This window comes from Atta cephalotes (genome assembly GCF_000143395.1).
Source record: "Atta cephalotes unplaced genomic scaffold scaffold00044, whole genome shotgun sequence".
NCBI classification, from domain to species: Eukaryota; Metazoa; Arthropoda; class Insecta; order Hymenoptera; family Formicidae; genus Atta; species Atta cephalotes.
In genome coordinates this window covers 2,081,411-2,099,917 of record NW_012130108.1, presented here as the reverse complement: position 1 = coordinate 2,099,917, position 18,507 = coordinate 2,081,411, and the positions used below count along the sequence as shown (strand labels likewise).

Sequence of the window (18,507 nt, the reverse complement as noted above, 5' to 3'; positions counted from 1 at the left end):
AACATGGCGGACCAATCAAAAATTGCTTTCTCATGTCCAGATTCTTATTAGAGGGTCTCTATCCTACATTAGACATGATACTTCACGAAAAATTTGTCGAGGGACTTCCAAATTAAGCCCACCCACGGACGTGTTACAGTGACACGTCATTTATGAGCTCCCCGGCGTTGCTAAGATTTCAAAATAATTACAATGTGCCCCCCAATAATTTCATGGGCGTTTTAACAACGTCTCCGACCCTTCCAATCGTGGCCGCGTGCTTATAAATATTGACATAAAATCAAATTCCATGAGCAGAGATTCATTGGCAGATGAGGCAAAAGCGTCAATATTCGGGATATAAGATCAGTTGGGCCCACCCGGCATGCAATTAGAGGTACGATTTTCATTCGTTCAACCGGCTATGCAGATGGCTGATGCTCTTGCCGGGTAGAAGAGAGAGTGAATATTGGCTTCTCGGCCACCCGGAAGATAATTAATGGGTAATCGCGCTCCTCTTTTTCGCGAATGCACTCCTGAAGTATCTCCGACAAACCGCATAAACGGTTACGCCGTTTATATTTCTGAGGGATTTATCCTCTTCGGCCGAAATTAATTTCACGTAGTTAGCGAGACGTACAAAATATTGTACGAATTTCTCTACGTTTATTGCCCAAATTTCACATGTACTCGAGCCGAGGGGGTTGACGAGCACGTTCGCCAAAACGTGATAACGTGCAGACTGCTCGCCATTACACATGAATGAGAGGCCGAAAGGAAGCGCGAATTGAAAGAAAAGGAAAGAAACAGAACCGGCGATATCGGTCGCGTCCAAGATTTATGCTCATTGCCGCGGCTGAATGCATCTTTAGTGGGCGGGCTTTCCAAGAGAGGTAACGGTGCAAACTCCGTTGAGTGTGCTGCGACGACGCGCAGCGTATCTTAATTTGTGGGGTTCCGTGCGAGAAATATCAGGTTTTCAAACGCCGTTCGCGTTGCGAGTCTCCTAGCAGGGTGACGTTTAGTCACGGTTGCACCGGTTGTTCCTGAGATCAACTTCGACCAACTAGTGGATCAGTGGGCGTGAAGAAACAGGCTGCGACAAACTGAAAGATATATCGCCGGAGAAATTAAAAGGTAGGCGTAACTTAAAAAAAAGTAGGAAAGTGGTTTAATAAATGAGGTCTAACGATAACGATTTCATAACGATATGAATCACATATATGATACATTAATAAATGGTAATAAATGCACAAAAGTTATTCTAGAGAAATCAATGTCTCGATAAGAATTAGATATTAGATAAGGCATAGATATTCAAAGCGTTTTGCATTCAAGATACGTTCAAAGAAAAAGACATTCTAACAACTGTAGATATATTTCATATGTAGAATTTTAATGTGCATAATTGAATATACTGTTACTGCTATTATAAAACAGTTTTATTCGACTATGCATCAATTTTACAAATCGTTCCGTTATTTGGAAAAGACTAAAAGACAACTAAAAAAAAAAAAGAAATACGATCTTTTAATTGTTACTATAAATGAATTAAGTAAAGATTACTATATTAATTATTAAAAGTAAATAATCTTCATTTTCTTGTCAAGTAACACTTATGACTCTTCCAAATTTTCAAAGAGATCATAATTTATACCTTCCACAAAAAGTGACACGTTTCAAGTTGTGCCGTTTTTGTAAATAAAAAAAAAGTTAGCATAAAGTTAACAAAAAGAAGAGTATACAACCACAGAACAAGTTATATTTAATATGTAATCAAGTTTATAAATGATTTAGACATTTCGGCCACAATCTGATCTTCAGTAAATTTACAAATAAAACGCAGAATTTACATAAATTAATAAATAATTTTATCTTGAATTTAGTTGTGCAAGATAAATATACTCATTTTAGCTGTGCAAGATAAATATACATTGTTAATGATATTTCGAGTTAATCTTGATAAATTATTCCCGATTTGTAATTTTGTAAAATATCAAAACTATCACAACTTAAAAAGAATGCTTTCTAAGAAACAGAAATAACGATCAAATATCATTTTTATATAATAAAATTAACAAAAGTAATATAATCAAATACCTTTTTGTTATTTTTATGAAAATGTTTCTGAGAATATATATTCTTTTTGCTGATATTATTTGATTAGTTTAATACCTTACTGTTAAATTTAAAAAAATAGTATTTTTCCTATTCTGAAAATTTTATTTTTTATGTCATTTTTTAGGGAAATATAAAACTATAGCTGCCATTATACTTGCCATCTCTGTTTTTCTCTTGATTACAATATATTTTTTCTAAACTTTTAAAGCACTGTTTTGCACGACTAACTGATTCAAGAATTACGTTGCGTTTTTGTCCTTTTAATCTTCGATCTTATTACTCACGATAAATATACTGACATTAGCACCTAGCTTTATAAATCAATAGACGTCGCGAGTCATTTGAAGATGCATCTACGACACGAAAACTTACGTTCGCAGTCGCGAATAAAAGAAGCCGGGGTTCAAAGATCGGAGGATGATGGGAAAGCGTACGTAAGAAGCAGAGGGACAGCCATAAATCCCGAATAATCTACGAGATTTATGCACAATGTAACGAATCTATCGCCGTGCGTGCGTGAATCTTGCCAATTTTTATTTTTCCTCCATGTCAAGAAAGTGCGAATTCGTGTCCCACATCGGTAATTCCGAGATGTTCCTCCTCTTTTTTGTATCCTTTTTCGCTTCACATCTCATAACGCCAAGACGTGGCGATTTGTCACCGTCTCTCATGGAAACGTAAGTTAATGCAAATTAACGCGATGCGATCTGCTTTCGTGTTACTTTTTTTTAAATTTCATCTTTTCTTCTCTTTTATTCGCCCGTTTCCGCCCTTCGGTTCCTACCTCGCGCGGATCATTAATTTTCGGAACATGATTGAAGAGACGGACGACCGTCTCTCGTTCGGAGCAGCGGAAGGAGGATGCGCGCGTTTACCGTCGTCGAAAATTCATTACGCGCCGCTGGTTAATCTCCTCCACTTGTCCGCCTCCCTGTTGTATCTTCATTAAATCTCCACTTCGCGAGATGATATTATCGCGACTCGTTCGACGTTGCGTTATATTACCGTGCTAACTACCCGTGTTAGCCGCGTCGATAGTCCAATTATTGTACACCTCGTATTGTAAATTTTTCTTTCTACCGAACACGCGATTATGCAATTACAGCCGTAATTGCACCGTTCCGCGAGATGTTTTCGGTGATTACATTTGCGGAATCGCGCGTGCAAATCACGGCAAAAGGACACGACGGAAGCGCAGAAGCGAACGAAGAAGGATGTGACCAGCCTACGAGATACATAAAAAGGGAGTACCGACTGTATTTCTCGAGTGAACCACTTAAAAGAACGCGGCAGTACGAATATCCGACGGTCCAACGTCGGATTTATGTCTCAGTTAGATGAAATGTAAGAGATAAGTGAAAAATTATCCGCCCGTGCGTACACGCACGCAAGGTTTTAATTTGTGCCGACGGTGTCCTTCCTCCGGCAATCGTCATTAACCGTTATTAAAATTTCGACTATGATGTCGCGCTTTACGGTATTCCGTTACTGCAATCCGCGCGCTGGGCACGTTTGCAACGCTAATTATCGCATGAGATTAACGTGTAAAGACACGCAGAGAGATATTTGCAGTGATATCAATCGTTTTGTCATTTCGAAGCTTACATCTCTCTTGTATGTGATACTTTATTAATACATATGTACGGAAACGTGAAAGTACGTGAAAGTATCTTCTTGATATTAAAATGATGTTAAATCATTAAACGAATCATAAAACACACTTGTTATGATAACGTGACGAATGCATGGAATGTATATTGTAATATAGGAATGTATATAATAAGGAGATATAACAGAATCGTAGAAAATATAAAATATAGAGACTTCATTATGTGAAACGATGTTAGATGATTGAAATAATAAATTCATATCCGCGAGAAACTCTATTCCAGAATATATTTCTTGTATTTATACTTATACGATTTTGTTTTTTAACTTAAAACTAATTAACTGTTTCATTGAACTTATTCTGAATTAAGTTCATTTACTTTCTAAAAGAATAAATATCATATTAAAGAGTGAAATCTCACTCTTGAAGATTGAGACATGAGCCATTTATTTTTCAAGACTGATTCAATGTTCACTCTTTAGAAATTCCACTAAAAAAAAATTAGAGAATATAAAATAAATATTTTTTATTACTTCTTTTTACATTTGCGAGTTTGTTTCAATCAATTGAGACTCATTTACATGATATGATTGAGATAACTATTTAAGACAAAGGTTAAAGATATTTATATTCTATATTTTAGATCCATTACCTGAAATTAAAATGCGGCATTCAAATAGTAGCACAGCAACAAAATTGTAATACGACATTAATCTGTAAAACACAGCCAATTACAATAATGCTGAAAATAATTAATATTTAGAAAATCATTACTATGCGTATCAGATTTTTATTTTTCTTTTTAATACATGTTCAATAAAAAAATTACTATACTTTATGGAAAGATATCCCTAAGTTATAATATATAAATTTTATAATTTAATTTGTTTTTGCTTAAGAATGTAAATTTGATATCTTTTTTATCTCTTGGCGTATATTTTTTCTTTTTTAAAAAATTTTTTTATACAGAGATATAAATAGAACTTATCTTTTGCATTATTTATTTAAATATGTTATATTCGGAAACAAAAAATGTGGGTTAATAAATACATTTAAAATGAATATGATAATAAGATTATATTGATTTGTTTAATAAAACATAAGAATGTAAATGCATTATAAAAACGATTTAGTAAAATATTTGAAAATTTAGGTAGAAACAGATCTGAAAATAATTTTGTTTGATTATCAAAATAATTATGTAAAACGCTATAATACAATTTATTACAATACAAAAACGCTATAATACATTACAATAGTTGCTTCAATTGGTTATTAGAATGTCAAATTTTTGCGACTATTGCTCATCATGTTTGAGTTTCCTATAATTATTTTCATAGTGCAACTAAATTATTTTCAGATTTATATCTCAATTAACACACAATTTTTTTTTAAATAGATTTTTTTTAAATAGATTTTTTAAAAATAGATTTTTAATATTTATTTAATGTTAAAATTATTAAATATTTACTTAATATTAAAAATAATATTTATTTAATATATTAATACATATTTAATATTGAAAATATATTTTAAAAACATTGTCTGCTGATGGGGATCCAGCTAAATTCTTAGATTTCTTTAGTAAAATCGTTTTTTCTCTATGTAAATATCTTTTTCATGCATCTCAAAGTATATCGGACAATCGGAAACAGCCTCACAAACGATCGCGTTTTCCATGTATTAACATACAACTTGACACGAACATAGCGCGCGGGAATTATGCAACGTTAGCCGGAGGTTGCTACACAATGATCCTCGGCGAGAGGTATTCGATACCACCGGGAGGAATAGTACTTAAAGACAGGCTACAGTTAGGTAACATGTGGCGAAGCGACCATCTGTCTAGGAAGCGAACGCGGCGGGTGTTGCGACGAGGAACAACGACACATCTCGCCTTGACTTGCGACTCCTCTCTCCGCCGTTTCTCCTTGTGCGAGATGAGATGGACCGTTTATGCGTGACTGGCTTGACTTTGTTGAAGGCGCGCGCCTACCTCGTATGCCACGCTCGCAATGTCAAGGTGTCATGAGGTGATTGACGGAAAACCGCCGGTGTTACGTTCGTCACGTAACATGTCCCCACGTACGATCGCACGAAACCTGAACATTGAGAGAAAAATGTTTGGTATTTATGACTATAAATTATAATTATTATCAGGGTCAACTACATATTTTTTTTTATGTGAAACTTTAAATGTAATTATTATTACTAACAATATAACAGTAATAATCATAAAAATAGAACTCGTAATTATAATTATTTTACCATTATACAATTTTATTACTGCTATAATGTTAGTAATTATATTTATAGTAATTATATTTATAATTCTATACACAAAAATATGTATAGTTGGCTCCAAAAATTACTATAATTTATATAGTTACAAATATTTCGAAGCTTAAATATCAAACATTTTTCTTTCAGAGCAAGAACATATAATAACGATAAAGTGTCTTCCAACTGTTATGTCATTTATGGAAAATTAACTGTACTGTAACATATTTGCAGTTACACTTAAAAATATTATCAAAAAACTTTTCATAAATGACACAACTGTCGGCTGATACTTGATCTAGTAGATTTATTAATTAAATTATTAAATTTAGAAAAATATATTTAATGGATAATTTTTTGAATTTATGCGTATTAACGAATTTTTAACGAATTTTAATTTAAGACTGCATTGATAAAATGTTTAATCTAAAAAAACGTGAAGATTACGAAAAGAGATTGTGATAAACATATAAATCATCAGAGAGAAAATGATTTAGTTAAAGCTTCTTCAAAATATTTTGCAAATTGTATGTAATAATTTAACTCAATTATTGATCTATTTGCACTAAGTAAATCTTTGAAATTAATATGAGTACAGATGCAATTACTAGAATCAATATTTAATTTAATTTAATGTATAATGTTAATTTAAAATTATATATAATTCAGAGCATCACTTCATGGATTTCACACTTCATAAATCAAAGTTAACATGTTTTGATCGAGATGTAAAAATAGCTTGCTTTCCTTCGCTTTCGAATATTTATATTTCGTATATTTTCCTTCATTCATCGCCGTCACTTATTGACATTAACTAATTATTTAATTAAAATCTATATATATTTTATAATTGTAGTATTGTCGATAAATAATGAAGAAAATGAGTTGCATTTTCGTGCTGTCGATTTACATTTTAATTACACAGTGGCACGAAAATGTTAACCAGAATATTCATATTGAACATAGTGAATGTGCGATGTCTCAAACAACTTGGCAGACATTCGCGCCAATATATCAACGTCATCATTTTAAGTTAATTGACTGACGTTGTACAGCTTGCATCTTTCGTGTTTTCGCATATAATAAACTTCGCGAGGCTGCAATGAATTTCAACATCTGTGTCTACGTGAATTTTAACAATGAATACGCGATGCTATTAGAAAAATTCCGAAAAATTTTTCCAAGAAATGTAAGATGTCTGCAGGAAGTTAATAACAAAATTACAGAAAATTACAAGAATTGCAGATAAAGGCAATTTGATTATATCACGTACTCTCAATATAAATATTATTTAAACGATAACGAAGTATTTTTCTAATCTCTAATTTCTTTGCCCATATCAAACTAGAGAGATATTGAAAGAAAAAATCAATCTCAAGTTTAATAAACTTTGCTGTAATTGATCAAGTTAAATCAATTTTATCTCTAATATGATACAAACAAAAAGAGAAATAATTACAAATAATAAAGAGACTGATAAAGTCTCTTAATACTAACAAAAAATGGTTGCAATTACTATAATTTAACTATGATTTATAGTTTTTTTCGGTGTCAGCATATATTTTTTAGTATTTAATCATAAATATAATAATTATGAATAATATTATAGCAGCAATATCTATAAAACGGAATTCCTCACCATAATTATTTTCACCATACAATTATAGTCACAAATATCAAACACTTTTTTTCAATATGCAAGATAATATTTTATATAAAAAACTAATTGCAGAAAATGTATTAATAATTTATCAATTTACTATTCGTATAAGCGTGCAGCAGTGATAACATCGCGCATATCGACTCCGAATGTACAAAAAAATTTCAATTACGCGCCGCATGATGCGGTATAAGAGGATAGTCGCATCGTGGCAAAGGATTCTACTTGTACGAGCGGAGAACTATAATTACGCGATGCACTACATGAAAAAGATGTCATAACAAATGCCCGCAAAACGGAAGACGCTAATAAATCCGCATGCTGATTGACTTCTGATCCCGAGAACGTTGTGCATCGCGGCGTTTCAGGCTTATCGAGAAAATGCATCGCAACCAGTTTTCCTCTGAGGCATCGTAGGCCTCTCTCTTTCCTTTGCATAATAATTCGTGTATCCCAGTTATAATGGATTATTTTCTCGTTGAAATGGACGAAATCACGTAAGTCTTCGTGAAAACACTCCGCCCAATTGGAAGCAAATAATAATTAAGTCTGTTAATTGTTCTTGTCCGAATCGATGCCGCTGGCTGCATTTAATTTGCCATTTATTGCCGCGAGAAAATATTGATGAGTACGATAAAGGTGGGTTGAATTTCCGTGCCTTGCTTTTTAGTAATATATTGTATATCGCTACCGGATTAATAAATAAGGATAGCTCAGAAACAAGTTCATGAGATGCGAGGCGGAAACGAAACTAATAAAGGATACCGCAAACAAGTGTTGCAGTAGCAAGTTGAAAACGTATTGGAAATTGTATACAGTTAGAATATTTACAAAAAGCTACAACGCTCGGTTGTAGCAAAGCAATTACAATGTTTATTTTAAGATTCTAGTTCGGTTTTGAAAAAATATTTAAATCTTATACCTTAATTATCAACCACGTAGAAATAATTTACGATTAATTTACAATCACAATTTTAACCCTTTCGTCAAAGTATATAGGTACGTGATTACATCAAATTTTAAACGATAAAAATTTATATATTTTATTCAAATTACATTATAAGGTTTCAAAAATTCCACGGGCAACAAAGAATAATTTTACAAATTTTCTCTCATTTTTTATATTTTCCACATCTAAATATTTAGTTGGATATATATCTGACAAAAATAATTTTGACAAAAATAATTGTTGGTCCATCAAAATATGATGTAGACGCTCAAATTGATTAGAATATCAAAATTTTATGAAATATTATTCCATTATGTTTAATATTCCTACGTAATTATTTGAGTCCAATACAATTTTCAAATCTATAGTTAAATTATGAGTCAATTTTAAATAAAATCGTAAAATTCATTTGTTTTTGTAAAACTTATAAGAAGTTTAACTAGACTAGTATTCTAATTTTATGCATATATATATATATATATATATATCGTAAAATAATTATTCGTAAATGTCTATGATTTCTCATAAATCTTATGACTTAGTAAGAAGCTGTTTATAACGATATTGCATAAGGATATAAATACTTGGAAGTTCTTATAATTTTACGATTTCACTCAGCAAAACAGTTCTTTCCGTGTGGGAAACACGGTGGAAAAAAGATGCATTAACAAAAGGATTAAATATAAATCTATAAAATATACAGGAGTATAAATTTTCAAATAAATATCTGGTATTCTGGGAGGTTAAAATTATAATCTTGAACCGCGTGTTTTATGAGATCGTAAAAATGGAAACAGGATTTTCGGGATTTCGCCAACCTCGACTGTCGTGCCGATCTTTCCGTCCGATATCGTCGCGTGCGCCTTATTTGCAATCTGAGATAAAGCGGTTGTATCTTTGGAGATTTCTGCACGATTTCCTTAAGTTATCATTACCGGTGTTTATCGGTGAGTCGCATGAATGACGTTACGATCGGCTACCACAAATACTTAATTAAACGCATCACAATTTACGATTAATTACATGCGCGCACCGAATGCAAGTTGATTTAATGGAGTTAATTAAGAATCTAATATCGCGGGAAGCGTTCATCGACCATCTCGTATGTGCGATTATACCGGAATCTTTTAGTTCGGCGATCTATCCTATTTAATACTTTACGATGTATACTTGCGAGGCGCTCGATTGATGGACGATTGAAAATATAAAGTTCAATTTGGAAAATGCAGCGAGATAAATTGGCTAACGGATAATCGTGATAGGAAAGCCAATATCACTCGCGAATTTTTGTCCTCGCGCGATCGCGCGACCGTGGCGATAAATGTGGCGTGAATTATGAAATCTGCGTATCCGATTGCAAGAATTAGAGGCTTAGAATTTAGAGGCTGTGACCTCGTCGCAATGTATCATTACAAGTATCGTTACCAAGAAAACGGAAAGGATGCTTGAATTAGAGCGACAAGATGTACCGTTGTATTTGTATGCAATTTGTGTTTATAGACTTTTCTAAATGAAAGAGAGTTATTAATTTTACTCTAGATTTTAATACTGTTTATATTTTAGATTTATTAATAATAATAATAAATATTTTTTATTAAATACAAATAATAAAGAGACAGATAAAAATGCAGTAATAAATAAAGACATTAATTCCAGACAAAAGACGAAACAGCAGTTAAATACTGATTGGACTCCTATCTGAAAATATATTCAACATAGTATGACTAATATACATAAATTAATGTAACAATAAGCAGAAAGTATTACAAATATTTGCAATATATATAAATTGTATACAATAGAAAATGCGTGAAGAGTCAAAAGAAAAGAAGTAATGCAAACGTTGTTTTATATTTCTTGTATAAAGATAAAACACTAAAAAAATTGTTTGCTTTTTAATAATTATATTCTTTATATTGATGAAATATTTAATTTTTCATCATTTTCTTTATTTTTAATAATTTATAGTAATTTATTTGCTTGATTCTTTTAGTGAATAAGAAACGTTGATACTTCTAGTGTTAAACCATTTCTTACGCCGTCTTACGGAGAATGAAGATAATAGATATATATATATATAGGTATAGATATGTATCGTTTAAAAAAACATCTCAATAATACTTACGATTTGCTGATAATCCGTGAGATAATCGAATGTAGGAAAAATGCTTGCGATTGCTTCCTTCTTGTGCATCTATTTATGCGCGTGGGATACACTTGACGATCGATCTACATTCCGAATTGTATCGTACGATATCTTAATCGAGATCTAATATTTTACGCAATGCCGGCGGCGATTATGATTGCAATTGGTTAGCCAAGTCGTCGGCGTTGCAGCCTGGTTGCAACCGGCTCGAGAATAGAAATCCAGTTTTCGGCGGCACACATGATCATAAAAGTTGCCAACCTGTTTCCTCAGACACGATCTTACGGTGATTCTAGCACTGACCAGTCGGTCGAAGGATCAAGATATCACGTAATTTCCGTAACCAACATTCGCTCTGCTCCAAGTGATAATAAACAAGTTTGCAAAGAAACTCTTCGCCGCTTCTTCATAACTTATCGTATTATCGCTTTATTATAAATTTGGAAATTATCATAACTTGATAATGTTATGTTATCTCGATAAACCAATCGACCATTGGAACTGTATACAGAAAGAACAGTTTTACTAAAGTATCTGAAAATGTAGCTACAGATCCGGCTATTCAAACTAATTGCTAGAATATCAAAATTTTTTTACAATATTTCATACTTGAATTTCATACATAATTATTTCGAATAAAATTCTAATAAAATTATTTTCAGATCTGTATCTATAGTTTACTATACTTGAGATTCCTACATAATTATTTTAATAATTTAATAACTATTTTCAGTTTTGTATCTAGCAATTATCATGCTTGAGTTTTCTTTTTATTATGGTTTAATGAAATTATTTTTAGATCTGTTATGTAGCTAAATTTTAAACTTTTTAACAAAATCTTTCTTGCTATTATTTATACTTATAATTATGTCCATCAGTTTTTATGAAATCTCTAGTAACTTTAAGCTAAGTAACTTCTAAATAACTTTAAGCAGTACATATAATTCTAATTAAATTGTAATATAAATTGTAAATAATTCTATCTATAATTCTTACGTCTCCATCGAAATATCCATTTCCTCTTGTATTCCAACAATTTTCAAATTTTATTCAGCAAAGTTCAACAGCATACTCGATACATTTTATACAAATATCGTAGCAATAATGGCACGCATTTTGTTCTGGATCGCTGACGCATATTATTAGTTTTAACCGCATTGCTCCTATATCCGCTTCGCAACGAAATAGTTAATCACAGACGTTGTTCTAGAATAACTAGAGCCGAAGGGTTGTTGGATTCACTGATTGTCTTCCGAGTGCATGGTGTTCAACAGAGCGAAGAAGGAGTACGAGCCTCGCAGGATCTACGAAAAACTCATAGTAAATTATCGACCAATCTTTTGTTCATTCAATCGCGAATGATAAACGACGTAATTTGCGAGTGCGTAAAAAAAAACCATGCTAAAGAAAATTTAATCGAGAAATGTCTGTGTAATAATTAATTAAAATAATCAATTCCAAATTATTTCCAAATTATCTCTAAATTATTTTCACTCTGATTCAAGTTATTTCGTATACACATAAGAAAATCTTCGGATGCATGAATCAGTGCTTGGCCATTTAGATTTTTGACTAGTGTCTTTAGGCATTCTGTTATATCAGATAATCGCGCGACCATCGATTTAATACACAGTTGTTCACGAAGGATGGGCGGAGAACGCTTCGCCTCTCTGCACGTGCTAAAGGTGCATTTTGATCTTCATATTCCTTCTGGACTCTTATAGAGTACCATTCGCAACATCCGGCATTCCATTCTTTTATCCCGATGTGTTTATGACTATCAGCATCAATTCGCCGTAGGTAAAGAAAAATAAAATTGCCACACGTACGAAGCAGCAGAAAGAAAAAACGCTGCACTATATTTGAAGCGGTGCTTCAAATATATAAGAGGATGATTCACGGTTATCAAATTTTTCAGTACTAACAAAAACTGTTTAATTTCAGTTCTAATCTAAAAAAATTTACTTTTGGGAATTTAAATAAATATGACATTCAATAGATTTTAAACATTTCTAATTCCTGAAATCTTGTCTATTAAATGAAAAACTTAAATTTCAAATTTGGACTCACATTTTTTTTATTCAAACGTTGGTGAAAAAAATTAAAAATGTTACGTTACATCCGCTTTGTTTCGAATTATGTTAAACAATAATTTAACAGGAGATTTAATTCTACAAATTAATTTTGGATTATATTAAACAATAATTTAATATGAGATTTAACTTTACAAATTAATTTTGGAAACACTGAAGTTAAAACTAACTATTAAACTATCTTTTCTGATCATTTAATCGTTGGTCATTCGAAAATCAATCAAAAAAACTTTTACATTTTAACGAGATTTGTAGGATTTCATTTTTTTTCAAATCTTGAATCTTGCTATTCTTGATCTCTATACTCTCTCTCTACTTTCTACGTTTTCAACTCTCTATTTAAATTTTTTAGATTCTTCGAAGCCTGGGACTTGTACTGTTTTATATAGAAAGCGTACTTATCCATTTCATGATCAAGGAGAATTTAGAAAAAAACCTTATTTTCGCACAAAATTGAGGACTCATCCCTTTTTGCACTAACCGATTCATTTAAAGTTATTAATCTTTCAGTGAAAAGCGACTTATTTAATTCACGCAAATCATATTTTTTTGCAAATGTCTCGTCGAGTTCGTTGGATTTCTCTGGAAAGTTCACGGAATTGTACGAGAAATGCGCTTCGATCATTATATAGTCAATCTTCCTCCTCAAACTGACTGTCTGATGGCTTTAATTTCATTTAATTACTATGATCTCACTCGATACTTTTTCTGCACTATGCGTACCAGAAGTATCACGCGGTAATCAACCGGTCTGAGGATACGATCATCGATGCGTTTTTTGAAAATACTTACCGCGGTGAATGTCTCCATGGATAAAGCGTAAAACACGCCTGCTTTCAGATTTATAGCTTTTCTTAAAAATATCATAGACAGTATTAGCAGACGTCCAGGCTTGGCGGAAATGTCATCATTCCATTTCGAAAGCCACTGGCTTTGCGTCAACGATGCGCTCTGTAAGATCATAAATCCAATGCGATGTGGAAGTTCGCCTCAAATATACATGTTACAAATCCGAATGAATTACATATTATGCGTATTAATTCTAAAAAGATTACAAGTTTTATCAACATTCTAACTTTTCGTTGATTTTGTTAACGGGACATTATTAAATGCTGATAGTAAAATGAAAAATAGATCTTGTACAACTTTTTATCTTCAACATTGTAAAGTAAATTTGATCTTCTCTTCCTTACTTTAAAAGACACAATTAAAAGAAATAAGTTTTCCAGAAAAGATAAAAACTATTTTCCAACTTGACAGAAAATTATTGATTCGAATAATGTCGACAAAAAGAAAAGAATATATTCTGAAAAGAATATATTCCATAAAATGGCATGACCAAATGTTATTTTTGCCATTTTCGTTTCATATTCCTTAAAAATTATTCTGTTTGAGTCACGATTTTGATGATTTTTTATAAAGTTGGATTAGTGCAGTTTTGATGATTAATAGAATAATAATGTTAAGTAATGTTGATTTATTATTGTAATAACTCGAAAATCACACTTTTTATGTTATCACTTTTAAAGTAAGGGAGCGATATATATTTTCGGAATTGCACTATTAAATATTTAAAAAAAAAAGTTTTATATAATTATAAATATTAGTGATAAATTAGTAATGAAAAAATGATATTACAGCAAAGCAAGTGTTGCTATGGAACGTAATTGCACCTGATATTTCACTTCGTTTCCTAGCCAACAGACATAGAAAAGCTGTGAAAGGGCCGCCATCAGGTATACCGCAAACTTTAAGGTGTTGGAACTCTGGCCTATGACCTGCTCGAAACAAAGCGAAGCTCTGATCACGATCTGACCGCGACTTGGCATTTTGACTTATCACGACTCACCAAAGCTGCTTGGAAGCCAGTTAGGCAAATCATCGAGGTACTCGAGAGCATCTGAACGAACATGCCGGCGCTAAAGACTTCGTTGAAGTCGTCTATTATAGCGAGCAGACGTTGATGATTACGGATGGATCGTCCGAACCGCTCGGCAAAACCGCCGTAGCGAATCGCGTCCGGATCATAATTATCCTTTTCGCAGCTGGCTTCAGTTGTAGAAAATGCTCCGTAACAAGAGTTTTCATCGATGGTGCTTGGACAGTTTTGCTTATCTATACTACTTAGCGTCCAGTCGTTGCTACCACAGTTCTTAAAATGTGCATTCAGAATTTCGAGCTGCATGAGAAATAGATTGCATAAATTCGTGAGTAAACAGTCCATCATGATGATGGCGATTACGCCGATGGAGACAGTGCAGGCCTCGACGAAAAAGCCAATCCCGTGCCATGGATATACAGTTGTATCGAAGGGATATTGCGCTCTCACTGGGAGCTCTCCGTTTTCCACAGGCACGACGAATAGTAGAGCAATCACGAGGAAGAAACCCAGGACGCTAAACCCGTAGAAGATCACGCGACAGAGCAGCAGGTATTTGTCCAGGATTTCGTCTTCGACGCCAACTAATTAAAGGGATAATTAAAATTTGCATCAAAAAAACAATTTTGTTAAAGTATTTAAAAAAGACCCTGCACTAATCATGTGAAAAATTGACCCTGGTGAAATGAATTTTCACACATAATGTAGCTTATAATAAATAATGATAAACAAAGGATGTAATAGATACAAATTCAGTAATGAATAGTTTCTGAGCTATGGTGTATCAAGAATAATATTTATGTTCATGTTCATTATGTACTTGTGATCCTTTGATATTTAGAAAAATTATTCATTATTGAATATTTATTTGTTTTATTTATGTCTGTGAATATTTATTTGTTTCCTACATTATAAGTTATATGTGAAAAACTAATTCATTGAGATTCAATTTTTCATATAATAATGCGCAAGTTTTTAAATAGATATAAATCTGTAAATAATTTTGTTGAGCCATCAAAATGAATATGTAGAAAATTTCAGTACGATTAAAATTACTGCAAAAAATTATTGACATTCTAGCAATCAATTTGAGCGTGTTACATAATTATTTTAATAGTCCAACAAAATCATTTTCAGATCTATATCTAGCTAAATTTTTAGGCAAAACTGTTCTTTTTGTATATCGATGTAATCGCGTTTGATAGTCACTTAAAAAATTTCTGACTAGGAGATGATTATTCAAAGGAAAAGTACAATCGTTTTCACACATGTCGATATCGCTGGTGTGTACTTACGCAACATGATATTAGAATTAGATATTAAAGACTTGATATGCGATTTCAAAGAAACGTCACGTGTCGCGGATGCATATATCAGGTATGATTATGCAAACTGCCGAGTAATTCTCTGTGAATGAGTCGTAGATCCTTAATCGCGTATCAAGAGGATATGTTGCGAGAAGGACTGGCAGAAACCAGCAAGGAAAAATTCTTCGAGTGATCCTGAATTAACGGAGAAGAGACGAGTTATGATGGCCCTTTCGCAGTGTCCTTTCAACGTGCAGATCTCATTAAAGTGTAAAATTGCGTGCCCTCCTGTCAGCGTGTTTGCTTAACAGAGGATACATATATTTATGTGACTTGACATTAAAGCCATTTACATGACATTTCATATTTCCATAGATGGCAATAATTTAATATACATTTAATCTTTCATGCGATGTATCCAGGATATCCGCTTTATGAAATCGCTGAATGTATGATTGCTATATTTATACACTTTATTAAATTTAGCACAAATTATTTCACAATTAAAAAATTTTTTTATTTTATCTCTAAAGAATGTATAAAATATTATTAATTTTTATTTGATTATAAATGATTATAAAGAAAATTGAGATAGAATCCTTGTCATCCTTATGAAAAAATTAATTAAGTGAAAAAACTATTGGAACGATTAGCGCATAATATTGGATTTGAATAATTTTCCAATTATTTCTGACTATTTTTTTTCGCGAATCTAAAAGTATTTTTCTTAATAAGGGCAGAAACATTTCATAAGTAATTACGTTAAAAAGTATCACTCAAATAACATAGAGTTAAGAGCTAAAAGCAGGTAATATACAAACATGTATTTAAATAAATATCGTTGACGATAAAATTGTGTGACATACGAAATATTGAATATTATAAAACAATTGATATTTCATTTAAAATTACTCGATCCCCCCCGAATTCTTTTGCCATATGATCTCGCATATAAATGCTGATTGATTACGAACATAATTTTACTCACTGGGAAACTTGCAGAGTTCAAAACAACTGTCGATAGTTTTGCGGACCAATCGTATGATTTTCTCATGACGAGTTTGAAAGATCATCACCTTGAAGAACACGACGATGATCCCGGCAAAAATGCATCCGTCGTCCGTAACAATTGACAAATCGTCAAAACTCATGCAAATATCAGCAAATAGAGTTATTATGAAGACGAGCATAATTGTTAAGACAGATTTGTTGTATATGTGATATGAACATCTTAGGAACGCGGACGAATTCGAATCGAGAGTCCATAAGCCAATATACCTGAAATTATTATAAAGGACTTATAACACTGAACAAATTTTTATCAATATGTTATTTCCCAACATGTAATAATTGTACGACTTTTTAAACAAAAAAGTAGATATATTTTTCAAAAAATTCTATCATTCTTTAATTTTCAAAAATTTCTTTTAAAGTAAACGTAAATTTGTAATAAGTGCAATAATTATAAGAAATTTAATTTAAATTTAAATATTTTTTTTTATAGTATGTGAAAATAAATATATATATATATTTATAATATAAATTTTATTTACGATTTAAATGATATATTAAAATAATGAAATTTATTGGTAACATTTAATGTCAAAAGAATTACATTGATTTACAATTATACTAGTTTCTGTTTCTCAACATCTTAATGATAATTTTTATGTATCTTACTCTGTAAAATAAAAGAAAAATGTAGATTGTATTTATAGAGTTTTTTAAAAATAAATTCTTAATTTCTTAAAATCTGTGAACGGTGAAACTTTCTCAATTATATTCTCTTTCAATAACTGAAAATATATAAGAATCATCAGATATTGAGAAACAGAAAATATAAAGCAGTATAATTGGGGAAAAGAATTCGACTTGAGAATTACACAAACGGTACACAGATATGATATATGATATACACAATTATAAAATGTAAAACGAGACATAATACGATTTTCTGAAGTACGTGATAAACGATCAGTCGCGCCCTCGCATGTTAAGATTTACAACAGATCTCACTTCAGATAACTGAGATGCACAATGTTCAACTTGTGGAACTGTTCCAAACGATTGCTAGTCGTTCCTCGAGTCATCCCTGCTACTCCGCGCCGTGGCCACGATGACAATAAAGGACACACTGCTTGCAGGGCATGGAAGGTCATCTGTATCGCGTGGGTGCAATTCCTCGAGCGACGTTATATATCAAAGTATTCATTATCGAGAATCGTTTGAATCTATATTCCCCTTCGCTGTACTAGGAGAAAATTATCCATGATAAACTGGACGCAGATTGTACTGTCACGTCTTTTTTTCCACGAATTATAAACACTCGCTCGTTGCGGCAATATCTTCCATCACGCCAATAATTTAAGAAAATGGCGGTAATTGCAATGCTGCTGCAATCTCGCGATTCGTTTCGTTCCCAAGCGTTTTGTATTTTACCGCAATAAAAAGCCAATACAGAAACAATTTATATCAAGCCGCACA

At 32.1% G+C, this 18,507-nt stretch overlaps 1 protein-coding gene across 1 annotated transcript; it reads right to left on the bottom strand.

Moving 5' to 3' along the window:
- Nucleotides 1-11,982: 11,982 nt before the first annotated feature.
- On the bottom strand, nucleotides 11,983-18,113 carry LOC105622444 (odorant receptor 85c-like). Its single transcript, XM_012203862.1, has 6 exons — nucleotides 18,040-18,113; nucleotides 17,012-17,301; nucleotides 14,687-15,300; nucleotides 14,511-14,615; nucleotides 13,630-13,788; nucleotides 11,983-12,048 (listed from the first exon to the last, which is right to left on the bottom strand). Exons 1-6 carry the CDS (start codon nucleotides 18,111-18,113, stop codon nucleotides 11,983-11,985), a joined length of 1,308 nt encoding a protein of 435 aa, XP_012059252.1.
- Between the last annotated feature and the right edge of the window lie 394 nt (nucleotides 18,114-18,507).

Excerpts from the sequence above, each read along its gene's own strand:
- LOC105622444 (XM_012203862.1), bottom strand. The coding sequence starts at position 18,113 with ATGACTCGAGGAACGACTAGCAATCGTTTGGAACAGTTCCACAAGTTG. Across the intron at positions 15,301-17,011 it reads TGAACTCTGCAAGTTTCCCA|TTGGCGTCGAAGACGAAATC; the intron begins GTGAGTAAAATT and ends CCCTTTAATTAG. Across the intron at positions 12,049-13,629 it reads CCATGGAGACATTCACCGCG|ATCCTGCGAGGCTCGTACTC; the intron begins GTAAGTATTTTC and ends AGTTTTTCGTAG.